Genomic DNA, 12,110 nt, shown 5'->3' on the forward strand with positions numbered 1-12,110 from the left:
AAATAAAGGTTAGGTGAAACCCTTTGTGAAATTATTCCATCTTGTTGCAAGAAATGTGTTTTTTATGTGACTGTGATTCACTGCTGCTTTAAGAACATTCTACAGCTAAAATAAGTAAAAACAAATATCATATATAATTTGTAATACCACCCATTTATTGATTACATTTATTCTCTCTCTGCCTTTTAGAGTTCTGGACATSTGCATGAACAATACAAGACGTGAAATAATGACTGCACTCTGACAAAACAGTCTGTTCTGATGGATGAAACAAATAAAAAAAGAGCTAASAAAGAACAAGGTGTTTTTAATCAACTTTGGCTCCTCCTGTTCTGAGCGTTCAGGTGCTGCMGGTTTTCTCTGTTCACAGCCCCGTGGAGGTTTTTATAGTTTTTTTTCAGGGGGAAAACCCAACAAAATGAGAGAGCATCTGAATTTCCTCCAAACCACAGAGTCATAATTCCTTTAATGAGGCTTTGGAAAGAAAAGAAGGAAATGTGTGTGAGGCAGAGAAACTGAAAGACAGGGAAGGGGAGCAAGGGGGAGAAGAAAGTGGGGCTGAAACCGAGGGAGCAGATGCAGGGGAATGAAAAGCCGGCTGCGGTGAAGAGGAGGAGAAGGTGACGGGGAAAAGCTTGTGTGTGTGAGAGTCTGGGAACAGACGCTTGGTCTTGCATCCCCGTCTCGGCTTGGCATAAACACACCACCCCTCATCTCCAGGCCCCTTCAAACAGCTTAGCCGTGGCCCAAACAGGCTGGCAGCGAAGCAAAGCGCTTCCACTTAACCATATCAAAGTCAGCCTGGCGCTGCGCTCAAAAAGCATTCAGCACTAAAAAAGAAAAATTCTCAGAAGCACAGCATGGGAAGCTGAGCAGCTGGGAGGTTATGTGGGTTTAAAAAGACTTTAAATTTAAAAATATGCAAGGAATTGAGATTTCAAGACAGCTTTGATCAGCATGAAACACGTGCAGCTGAAAAAAATGTACCTTCAGCACAGCGCCGGCAGGATTTTAAACAGTAATTTTCACAGATCAGTGTCCTGGCAGGTAGGAAAACCGCTAACAAGTAGGGGAAAACATAAATAAAAATCTCCTGACAGAAGACTGATCACATTAAACACAGAGGTGCTGCTGCTTTGCTTTGTTTGCTCGGATTCGGCCGGCAAAAAGACTGTGGGTGGCACGGGTCTGCATCTGATGCCCTTTGACCTTTGTAAACCTTTAAAAACCACAGACCTGACTCACGTTTCACCTGCAACTCGAGCCTCATAATAAACAAACAGGAAAACAGGCACAAATGTGTCCTTAAAGTCCCTGAGACATCAGGGTTTTTGTAATAACTATGAATGCATTTTTGGAAAGATATCACTGATAAAATATTGSTAAATAAATTTTACAATGCTGAGATGAACAGTCGTTGAGATATTTGCATGTGAAGTAACAGGAAATGATGTCAAAGGGGAATGTCTGCACGTGAACAGAGCGTTGCTACAATGACTAACAACACAAATTAGAATAATCTGATGTTTAGATTATTTTGAGTCACTATTAGATATGAAGACGAGTCAGAGTTCAAATAATATTGTTTCAATAAACAAAAAACAGAGTTTTATTTCTTAGAGTTTCCTTTTGATGTCACTTCCTGTTTCACTTTAGCTGAGCTAACTTCAATGAAACATAAGCCAGTTATGTGACAAATTTATGCCAAGTTTCGCTGTTTTCTTTGACTTTTTGTATTTGAAGAATATGCATATCTGAAACTTTAAAAACAGATCTTTAGCCTCCTTTTCTGGAAGATATAAATTGACAAGATTATTTGGGGGGGGGGGGGGGGGTGGACTACAAAAAGCAGAAATTTGTCCAAATGGGCAACATCGGCCTAAATCAGGTCCATAATAAGCATTCATGTGATTTTTCAGAGGGTTCAAGTGGTTTACATTGACTGCATACCCACATTTAAGAACTTCATAACAATACAGCTAGAAAAACTAAATCCTTTCCAACTGCACCGTTTGATATASTTCAGGAAAACATTSTTTATATTTTATTTCATGTTTTCCCAATATGYACCTTTAATTTTATCTGTTTATTTAAACAAAAACAAAGAGATGAGGACTGCATCCAGTAATAAGGCTGATGTYTTCCATTATTTACATGCTTAAAATAAAGTAAAAACGGTAATTAAAAAAAAATCTTCCTGTCTGGTAATCCTGCACACTGCATCCTTGATCCACTAACCCAGTGCCCCGGAGAGCAGCAAGCCTTTCCCCGCAGACAGATAAAAACAGAGGGGGTTTCTCTTTAACATTCAGCCCTCACATCGATTCAAATGCGTCTGGTGTGTCTGTAACACACATRCTTTCATCTCACCTCTTCAAACTTCACCAGAGCGCCTTCTCAGCGGCGTCAACCTGCGCCAATCCATCCATCCGTGAAAATAACAAAAAAAGAGAAAGTGATTTTTCGCGTTTTGCGCAAAGATTTCTCCGGCTTTCCGCCAGGTAGCTACAAAAACAAACAACTAAATGAATAAAAACAGATAAATTTCAGCCACAGAAGCTGAAAGCAGCGGTATCTGTCGATGTTGTTCCTTAATAAGCGGCAGTCTCAGCTTCACAGCAAACACTGGAGCCGCTCTCACACGTTCTGGTTTGTGTTTGAAGAGCTCCGCCTTCTAAGCCCCAGCGACCAATCAGAACMGTTTATCTCACACGAAGGGCGTGGCTATCTTGTTTCACAATACAAACTGGTCTGGATGCAGAAGAATGGACTCTCTGCTCCTTCATGTGGGGGGTTGAGCTCCTAACATTTCAGTCTCCTTTTGTTTATCTCATTCAAAATAAAGCTCTGTAAAAACAACATTTTTACAGCCTCAAATTTTAAATTACAACTAATATAAACACCGAAATTCAGCCAGACTTATTAGATTCATTTTATTTAGTAGAAAATTAGAGAAGTACATCAGTCAGACTGGTACTAATTTAAAAATTTGTTAGGCATCATTTGTCAGAATATTTTTTATATAAGTTTAAGAAAATTGTACATTATTATTATTATTATTATTATTATTATGCAAGCACTTTTCCCTGGACAGCAAGCAGCAAATAGATTAAATTATGTGAAAGAAAACTACACACACAGAAAAAAAAACACTTTTATTTCTAGAAGCTGTTTGAGGGAGAGAGAAAGTCCATTTCTGCAGCCTGRTTATAAAAAATGAGTCATCTTAAAAAGCTCCTGCCAGCATAATTGTCCTCCATAAGTGGATATGTTGTTCCGCTGAGTCCATACAAATCCAATTCACCTTGTCTTTCGAGGAAGCAGCGGGAGCAGAAAATGGTTTGTCCCTTTTAATCCATCAGCTTGGTGTTAGCAGACGACAGATTCATAATGACTCCATATGATTAATCTTAATGGGACGGTTCAGAGGTGCTCAAGCACTCTGTAAATTGACTTAGAAATTAACTCCAGCTTGGTACATAATCATATTTGTTGACAATGAGCCAAAATGAGAACACGTTAACCTCCCCCGGTGAAAACAAACRGCATTAAAAAAAAAGACGAGCAATAGGGTTTCTGTTTCTATCCGGCCTGCTTTAGGGAGTCAGCCTTTAAACACAGCACATTCTGTCCGTTTTACTACGAAATCTTGGGTGCAGCACATCCAGGAAGCYCTGCAGAGTTTCCACAAGCCCTGGTGCGTTCACACACCTGCACACAAACCCTCACTCTTCCTCCCAGCTCCTCGGCTGTTGGACGGCTCAGCCTGTAATTATGGTTGTCATCAGATGCCACTGACCATGCAGCTATATTTATGGGACAACCAGCACAAACATGCTACACACACACACACACACACACACACGAATAAACCACATAAACACGTAGCTGATCTATATGCAGACACTGTCAATGAGAAACAAGCTGCAGATGATTCATGTTTTGGTAATGTTTAATTCTCTTCAGAATTAGCCAAAGATTTAAGTGAAGATCATGTGCAAAGTAAAGGAATGRTGCTCAGCGTCAAATTTAATCTCTAATATTTGTAAAAATGGAACAGCGTGTCGGATTAAGTGTGTTTAGCTGTGTTGGCCATCATGAATAGCAGTGGTGGAAAGAATGTTTAGCTCGGTATCTGCATCAATGACTGAGTTTTAACCATTTTTGTCTTTGCTAAAGTTGGTAGTTTTGGCGCCTCCCTTCAGTGGTTCAGATGTACAGCCTATTCGGTTACTTTCTGACAGTTTCATCATAATCCGTTAACTGGATCATGATATTGGGTGCAAGAGTTAACCAATAACGCTCAGCAATCTCCTTTCACATAAAAACATCCCATAATGCAACCTTTTCACAACTTCCAAAAGATGATGCAAGCTCCGCAAAAAGGGAGTTCATCTTAGTTTTCTCTTTCCTCACAGACAGGAAAATGTGTCACAATTTCATGCTGGATTTCATGCTGATGAGGTTTGAATATGACTGATATTGAAAAGCTCTTTTTGATTAAAAAATAACACTCCTTTCCAGTTGATGGGATTATTATGGGACTATTTTTTTTAATGGGACTATTTAACAACAGTGAGTTTGTGAATTTTGAGTAAAACATGTTTTGTCAACTGTAGGTCATGTGCAGTTTTTCATGTATATATTTAATATAAATGTTCCAGAGCTGCATAAAGTAAAAGCTCCACTCTACATCTGTAACACGCAGCTCTAATATTAATGTATGTAAATAAGCATATCTATACAAAGTAAGATGTTAGTCAGCATGTTTATTATTCAGACAAACAGAGGTTGTCTGCACCTCACACCTTTACTGTATGTAACATCCATCTRACAGTCATTTATTTGACAACATAAGAATATATGACCTGGGAATGAGATTTAGTTTAATCAGTTCTAGTATTTTTACATCTTATTTATATCTTAAGACAAGATGCATATTGTGACCAGTCACGTCAAACTGGGGATTAAGTTGCAAAGGTCTTTGTAGAGACATGGTTTTCTGTGCGTTGGTTAAAACRTTGGAGATATTACTGTTTAAATTTTACTTTTCTTATTGCACCGCCTCTCAAAGCTCAAGTGATCCAACTGATCTAATATATTATGAAAATTTTKTGGTTTTATGGCAATTTTAGGTAAATGAACCATTCGTTACRCACTGTGTTAGTGTCAGATTTAATGATTTGCTTATGGTTTGTTGTCTTACCCACCAGGTTTGTATGGTTCTAACTGACAAATCTAGAGAGAAACCTCCAAACCTCAAGCGGGCGACCTCTCTGCAGAGATTCGTGGGTGGTCTGTCGGGTTTCATGCTTTGAACAGGATTACCTCATTGTGATGGAAGATCCAAACCACTAAGTGTAAACCTCACACACCCATGTGGCCCACAGCATCACGGCAACCACATGGGTTCTGTGCAGAAAAAGGTTAGCAGTGCACCGGAACAGCTGTGACGAGAGGCCAGTGTAAACACCAAAGACCCCAAAAAAAAAAAAAAAAAAAAAATACAGAGACAAGTTCCCTCTGGAAAGTGAAAGAAGCCTGCTGAGATGGAGGAAAACGTTTCTACTCTTGCATCATTCAACTTACTGAACATTGCACCATTAAAATTCACCTAAAATCCACAAATCCAATGCATCTTTTTGTTTTTTGTTTGTCTTTCTTGGTATTCCTTTTTCTTCACTGTGTGAAAGGCTGCTGGAAATAATGATAGCTGGAGCACTTTGGCTAAAGTAGGTCAGTGGAGCCAACTGTCAGGAGAAGGAAGAGGGAGATGCAGGGCAGCAAGATGGCAGCTAGGTCCCCTTAGGTCAGAGCTTTTCTTATTGTGGAGCAGCCTCTGACGCACAAACTGCATATTGTGTGTTGTGTGTATTCAGCAGTGGTCAGACACTGTAGGTGTGTGAATCTTCAGGATTAAACATGATGAGGGTGGTAAAACAAAGGGGTTTMTAATCTATTATAATTTCGGCTCAATCCAGTATTTTAAAACTGGATTTGTGTTTTAAACAAACCAACACAATCCCTGCAAAACTGTCCATCTAATCAAATATTTTAATATTAGTATGCAGCCAAAAAGTGTTTTTGATTTTGTTTTGAGATTGAGCAAGAGCAGAATGTGTTCTCCTCAAGCTCCTCGGATCACTAGAGGAGAAGAGCTCCTCTGATCCTCAGCATCATCGTTACGTCACGCAGGACACAGCTGTTTGTGGCTGTATAAATGTTCAGAACCTGGTAATAAATTAGAAGCTGGCATCCAGTCACTGTGATCCAGTGTCCTGGCAGGCAGCGTGTCTGTTAGGAGGAGGATACAGTTTCCTTCGCTGCACAAGGCAAGTTCAGACAAGAGGCTCCTGAGAGAGAAATGGATTTGTGTGAAATTCAACCTGCCTTCTAGTCTTGCAGCCTCCTGCTTTCGTTCTGCACGCTGAAGCTGCTTCCCTGTGTAATAAGTGAGGAGAAGATCTTTTACAGCGTTCTCCACCTCTGGGCAGGAGCTGATAACTTGTGCTGCAGAAGAGCGATGAGTCTCCCGTCACCAGAATGAGAACATAACAGGCTGTCCTCAGGAGAGTGTAGATTAGATTTATATGAACCTCACAAAATAGGATGTAATAGATTTCTCACACTTACATGAAAAACTGCTGCCAGTGGTCTTTTTTCTTTTCGCTGACATGTACCTTTTCTTCTATCTCCTGATTACCAAAGGAATGCTGCTCCTCTACAGCAGTGGAAATGAATCCAAACAGTTGTCATCTTCTCCTTTAAAGACACAACTTCATGTTGTGTCATGCTCTGATTTACATGTTTGTTCTTTAAAGCCTCGGTGTTTTTAGTAACACACTATAAGGCAAGCCCTGAGGCAAAGAGTCGAAGAGCAAACTCTGTGAAAAGGTTRTGAACCRTTAACATCTTACCTGTAGATAGCTCTGCGAGCTGCCTCYATTTGTCCAAACTGGAGTYGCTCAAAGTKCTATCTGCAACAGGTAAGATATTAACCTTTCCACAGAAAAGGAAATTATTTTTCCTGAAGAAGAAACTGGAAGAATCTTCTTGCATGACAGCAGCAGCCATCCAGAGCTGGTTCGCTTGTGAACTGAAAGCAGCTCTTCATACTTTCTGACCTGACCCAGTTAGTCAAACACCGGTTTATTTAGATACTAAACTAACACGCAGGTCTAACTGTGGTGCCTTCAGTCTCAGGCTCAGTCATTAACACCGCTGCTGCTCTCACTCTTGGGTACTTCCTCAAAACATCAGCAGACCARAAATTTCATTCATGAAGAGGAAATTAAAGAATCGTTAAGATTGTTTTGGTCTCARCAGAGTTTCTGTGCTCTTTTAACTGGTACAATTTAAGTAATTCAGAAAAAAGAAACATTATATTTAGAGGAAAGTGTAAAAAGGGGACATTTACMGTGTGTGGAGGTGTGATAGCAAGGAAATAAAGCTACGTTGTGTAAAGAGCTGTTATTTTAAATAGAAACTGTTAGTTTGTCACAACCTCTGTGACAACATTTTCCCAGCATTTTRTGATAATAACTTTTCCCCTGATTGTGAATTCTTAATATTTCCAAACATAAAAAAACCTCACAAACCCCTAAAGCAAAGCTGTCTGTCAGTGTCTGTTAAATCAGTCTGATTTGTGGCAGTTTAAGCAGCAGGCCTAAAGGACCACAAACCAAAACCAGCAGGACTAAAAAAATCTCAGCACATGACACAATCCACACCGTATGTTAGTCTGCARATGATTCAGTTTTGGAGTCAACCCAGTAAAAGATGGCTGCAGCTRATCCAACTTTACAGACACAAAACTGACAAAAAATTAGCAGCACTTACTGAGACTGAATATGAACTAAAACCAGCTAAACCTCCAGATTCCTGTGGCATGTACTGGTTGTTCTTCATAATAATGATATTAATGTCCTATACCAGCAGTGATTCTGCTTATTTCTGAATTAAATGTTCTCCTTTGTGTATTTTGTTGTACAAAKGCATAAAATCTGATCAGAGCAGAACACCCTGACTTGTTGAAAACCAATTTAAAAAGTACTTCAGCTGGATTCTATTTTCAGGAATCAGACTCGGTGTTGTTTTCTTCTCGGGCTCTTCATGCTCGACTGGATGCCACCGTAAGGTGAATGAGTCACACAATAAGCCCCTCTGACTGCCTCGGTGTGCCCGCCTCTGATGAAATGTGTGAAGCCGTGCTGGAATCACGCTCCTTCATGCAGACACAATAACTCGGTCAACGTGTGCCTGAAATGTCACGACTTAGAAAAGGATATATATCTGCATGCGGTGAGCCCTTTCTCACGTTTCTGCAGAGCAGCTGAGCTCAAGCACATTTTACCCACTCTGTGAAGCTCTTTGCTGAAAGTTTGAGTGAAAGGAAGAAGCAGAGAAAGTGGGGTGGAGAGTCTGCTTGCTGTTCGCYTCCATTTAGTCATAAATCAGCTCAACAGAAACATTACAAAGAAGACAAACCATCCCTTTACTCAGCCTATTGTCTCCGACAGYGTAGGTCTGAGGCTCATACACTCCCTTTTCTAACATTAGATCTGAGGTCAAGAGGTTAYTCTGGTAACATCTGCTAATGTTTTCAGCTCCARATTTATCTTTTTGWTCTTTTAGTTCTTAAAACCATCATCCTCCAAAAAACTACCTACAACTACTGTATATGTGGTTGTTTGTAACTTTTCAAGGTTATCCTTCATGTTTTACTTGTTTCTCTGCTCCAGCACACCTGATTCAGTGGCTGAATCGCCTCTTCAAGTTCTGCAGAAGCCTGTTAACCACCCATTGGTTCATGTCAGTTGTTGGGGCAGAGAAAACTCCCCGTATAGTAAAGATTTATCAGTCCACACAACACTCTTTTCTGTGTCTAAATTCAGAGGCTGCAYCCCCCGAAGGCCAATTTCATCACAGCGATGCACCGAAGGCTGTTCAAATTCAAAAGCTCCTCCAGTTGCAACCCGTCTATGCATCCTCCTTTTGTCCTAATTTGAGGGACGGATCCGGTGRATCATTCTCAGGATCCTTCTGAGAGACAAGAGTACAGTTTTAAATAAAAATCTGGTTGTGTTGTTAGGCTTTTGTCATTTGCATAGACAAGTTTTTAAAATTATCCTTGTTAGGAATCATTGTAAACAAGCTCTTAGTTTGTCGTGTATTGCCTCTAATTGAGTTTTTGTTAATTTATAATATCAATATTATTGGTAYATTAATATTTTGGTAATTTCAATCTATTTTTTAACTTCATTGCTTTTGTTTAGTGTCATCACGGTTGCTGCGGCAAGGTCAGGAATAAAGCTGAAGGCTAAAACAYCCAAATTTGATTGACAAAGAACCCTGACCCACGTAAACCGGGAAGGCTAGGTCCTTCGAAGGATGCAGCCCAGACGCTCTGTCTAGATATCGCAAAGAATGATGGCCCTTTTGTGGCCCAGATGTGGTTTCCAGAGTGTGGGCCAGCACTGGCATGCTATCTTAAAAACAGTGCCATCATTAGACCTGGACCACATCTAGTTGCCATGTCATCACTGCCAGCTTGACACCAGAACTAGCCCACTTCTGTCTGCTATGTGGGCTCTAAAACATGCAGGATAGTGGCCCTCGAGGACCAGGATTGGACACCCTGCTTTAAAGTTAAACATTAAAACTCCTTCTTAATAATAAATTTGCTTTTTGATGCCCTTTATTCTTCCAAACACGGTGCTGTGCACAGTCAAACAGAACTGCAGGTCCATGTAAGGAGAATTAATTTGCACGCTGACCCCTTAACAATAAAGCTAATTATTAGCAGGAAAGTAGGACAGTGATAATAAATTTGCATTAAGCACCAGTAAAAATTAAATACTTGATAATTCAACACAAGACACGTCGAATAATTTCCGTCCTTAATCCAAAGGAGCTAATTAGAACAGAAAATATAAGTGGTCCACATTCTGCAGCCTTCAGATGAGTCTATGAATAAACACACTGATGCCTGCTGGCCAACTTCAGCGTGACTCTGCGAGCTGTGATTGGCCGATTCAACACGGAGTGTCATGTGACTGATTACCTCCTGGCTGAGTCGTTCAGAGGATAACGTCACGTTTGCAGCAAATATCAGTCAAAACTGGGTCAGAGAATTAGTTCATATCAGATGATGCAACATCTGGGAGCATCTCTGCAGATTTAATACTTTAAACACTGTGAGCAGGTAAACTGAGCTGGGCAGAAATATAGGATGAAAACAGCAACACTTGTTGAGTGTAAAAGAAAATAAAAGAGTTGAGGATTTGAGAAAACCAATTCACACCAAAGAAAAGCTGTGAAACTGATCTAAATGGGTTGTTGTCTAGAGGGAGGAGGCAGAACCAGATTTTAAAAAATGTTTTTTTTCAAATGTTATTTTTGCTTAGAGCAGAAAAGATCTGTGCAACCATCACACAATTACGCCTACATAAATTATAAAAGCTTTATTAATGTTTTTCACTCAATCCAAACTTGAGCCAATTGTGACTTTTTCCCCCAAATTCCTTTAAGGGCATTTTTATTTTTAGCTGAGYAACAAACTTTATCTGGGAATCTCCTTTATACTACGTTCACATGCACTAACATGCAAGAGCATCCAGACCTGCTGTTAAAGCATAAAACTCATCCAGTGGGGGGAAATAAAACATGTAGAAGATCTAACAAGATAATTCACAATGAAACACCAAAGGTGCAACAAAAGAAAGTGACAGAAGTGTTTGATAACAAGTAAATTATGTGATAAATGTCTTTTAAAAAGAAGGAATCTAATAAAGCCCTGTCACAAATTAATTTAAAGTACAAAAGGCACAATGTTTTTCATTGTTTGTCAATTTCTCCAGATTAAAAGTCTTCCATTGTCCAACTGACTGCAGGAGGTTTYAAAAAACGCTCACAGAAAGTAGATTTTTTTATTTTTATGGTGCATAATGCCTGGTTAAAAACATCTGCCTGTTATACAAGAACGCCCACACTGCAGAGGGCACAGCTCCTCTCCGCTTTCTAAAACAGGTTTCAGTTTAAAAAATAAATGAAACTATAAACTCCTGGTCAGGGAAGCAGAAAAAGTCTTAAAGAATACAAAAACAAACAGTAATAAATAAAATGATTGCATGGAATAACCATAGCTTCTAGKTCTTCAAATAAATAAAGTGAGTTTGTTGTTGCTGAGAGCAGCTGTGTGTGTCAGGACCCCTTCAACCATGCAGCAGTCAACCACACCTGCACAGCTGGAGGACCTCCACCCACCCGGGTCACCACTCAGCCATCASTTTGACCCCTTTTCTTTACCTCAACAACAGCTTCAAGTCAAAAACCAACCATGACCCCAAAAGCAGCCGTCCCAGCCCTGCAAACCCACGCCTCCTCCCAACGCTTGAAAAACCTGGCAGCCCTACCGTCCTCGTAGAAGACGTCCTCCGCTTCTTCACGCATCATCTCATCCAGGTCATCCTCGGCGATGTCGGTCATAGCCATCGCTGCTCCTCCTCCTCCTCGCTTGTCTTCTCGGGCTGATGCTTTGAAGCTCAGCAGAAAGCGACTGGCCTGTAAAATCGAATCAACGCCCGGCTCTGGTCTCTTCGCTTCAGGCGTCAGTCCGATCCCCGGCAGGCTCCTCACACGAGTGGAAGTGGGACTGAGCTGAGTGAGCTTCAGCTCTGTGCATGACAAAGTCTGTGTGTGTGTGTGTGTGTGTGTGTGTGTTCATGTGTGTCAGATGAAGTGTGGGTGAGAGAAAAGGACACTCAGCGACCTTCACTAAGTTTCAGCAGCGGTGTTCATTTCATAACATCCTGTAAAAAGCTGAAGTGAGAGCGTGTGTGTCTGTGTGTGTGTGTGTGTGTGCGTTGTTTGGAGAGCACTTGTATGAGTGAGTGGTGCGCATGTGTTGTGTGCTTTTACTGTAAGGGGAGCATCAGAGACGTGTGTGCATGTGTGTCCATATCCACAATGAGTCAGCTCCAGCGCCTGGTGATTAACAGGAATAATTAGATCCTGAGTTTGGAGCCAGTGAGGACAGGCAGGGAAGGTGTGTGTGTGTGTGTGTGTGTGTGTGTGTGTGTGTGTGTGTGTGTGTGTGTGTGTGTGTGTGT

The 12,110-nt window shown here is 40.6% G+C and overlaps 1 protein-coding gene across 3 annotated transcripts in view; it reads right to left on the minus strand.

Annotated features, from left to right (window-relative positions):
- ripor2 (RHO family interacting cell polarization regulator 2) overlaps window positions 1-11,508 on the minus strand; it is a 53,791-nt gene extending 42,283 nt beyond the window's left edge. For 2 of the 3 annotated variants that reach the window (XM_014005842.1, XM_014005840.1), the window contains exon 1: window positions 11,415-11,508. In XM_014005842.1, coding sequence (XP_013861296.1) covers window positions 11,415-11,493 — 79 coding nt within the window. In that variant the 5' untranslated portion in view covers window positions 11,494-11,508. Of the gene's footprint in view, window positions 1-2,370; window positions 2,623-11,414 lie in introns of those variants that run through there. The other variant, XM_014005841.1, reaches the window with a different exon arrangement.
- Between the last annotated feature and the right edge of the window lie 602 nt (window positions 11,509-12,110).

The sequence above is a fragment of the Austrofundulus limnaeus genome, unplaced genomic scaffold (genome assembly GCF_001266775.1).
Source record: "Austrofundulus limnaeus strain Quisiro unplaced genomic scaffold, Austrofundulus_limnaeus-1.0 Scaffold32, whole genome shotgun sequence".
NCBI classification, from domain to species: Eukaryota; Metazoa; Chordata; class Actinopteri; order Cyprinodontiformes; family Rivulidae; genus Austrofundulus; species Austrofundulus limnaeus.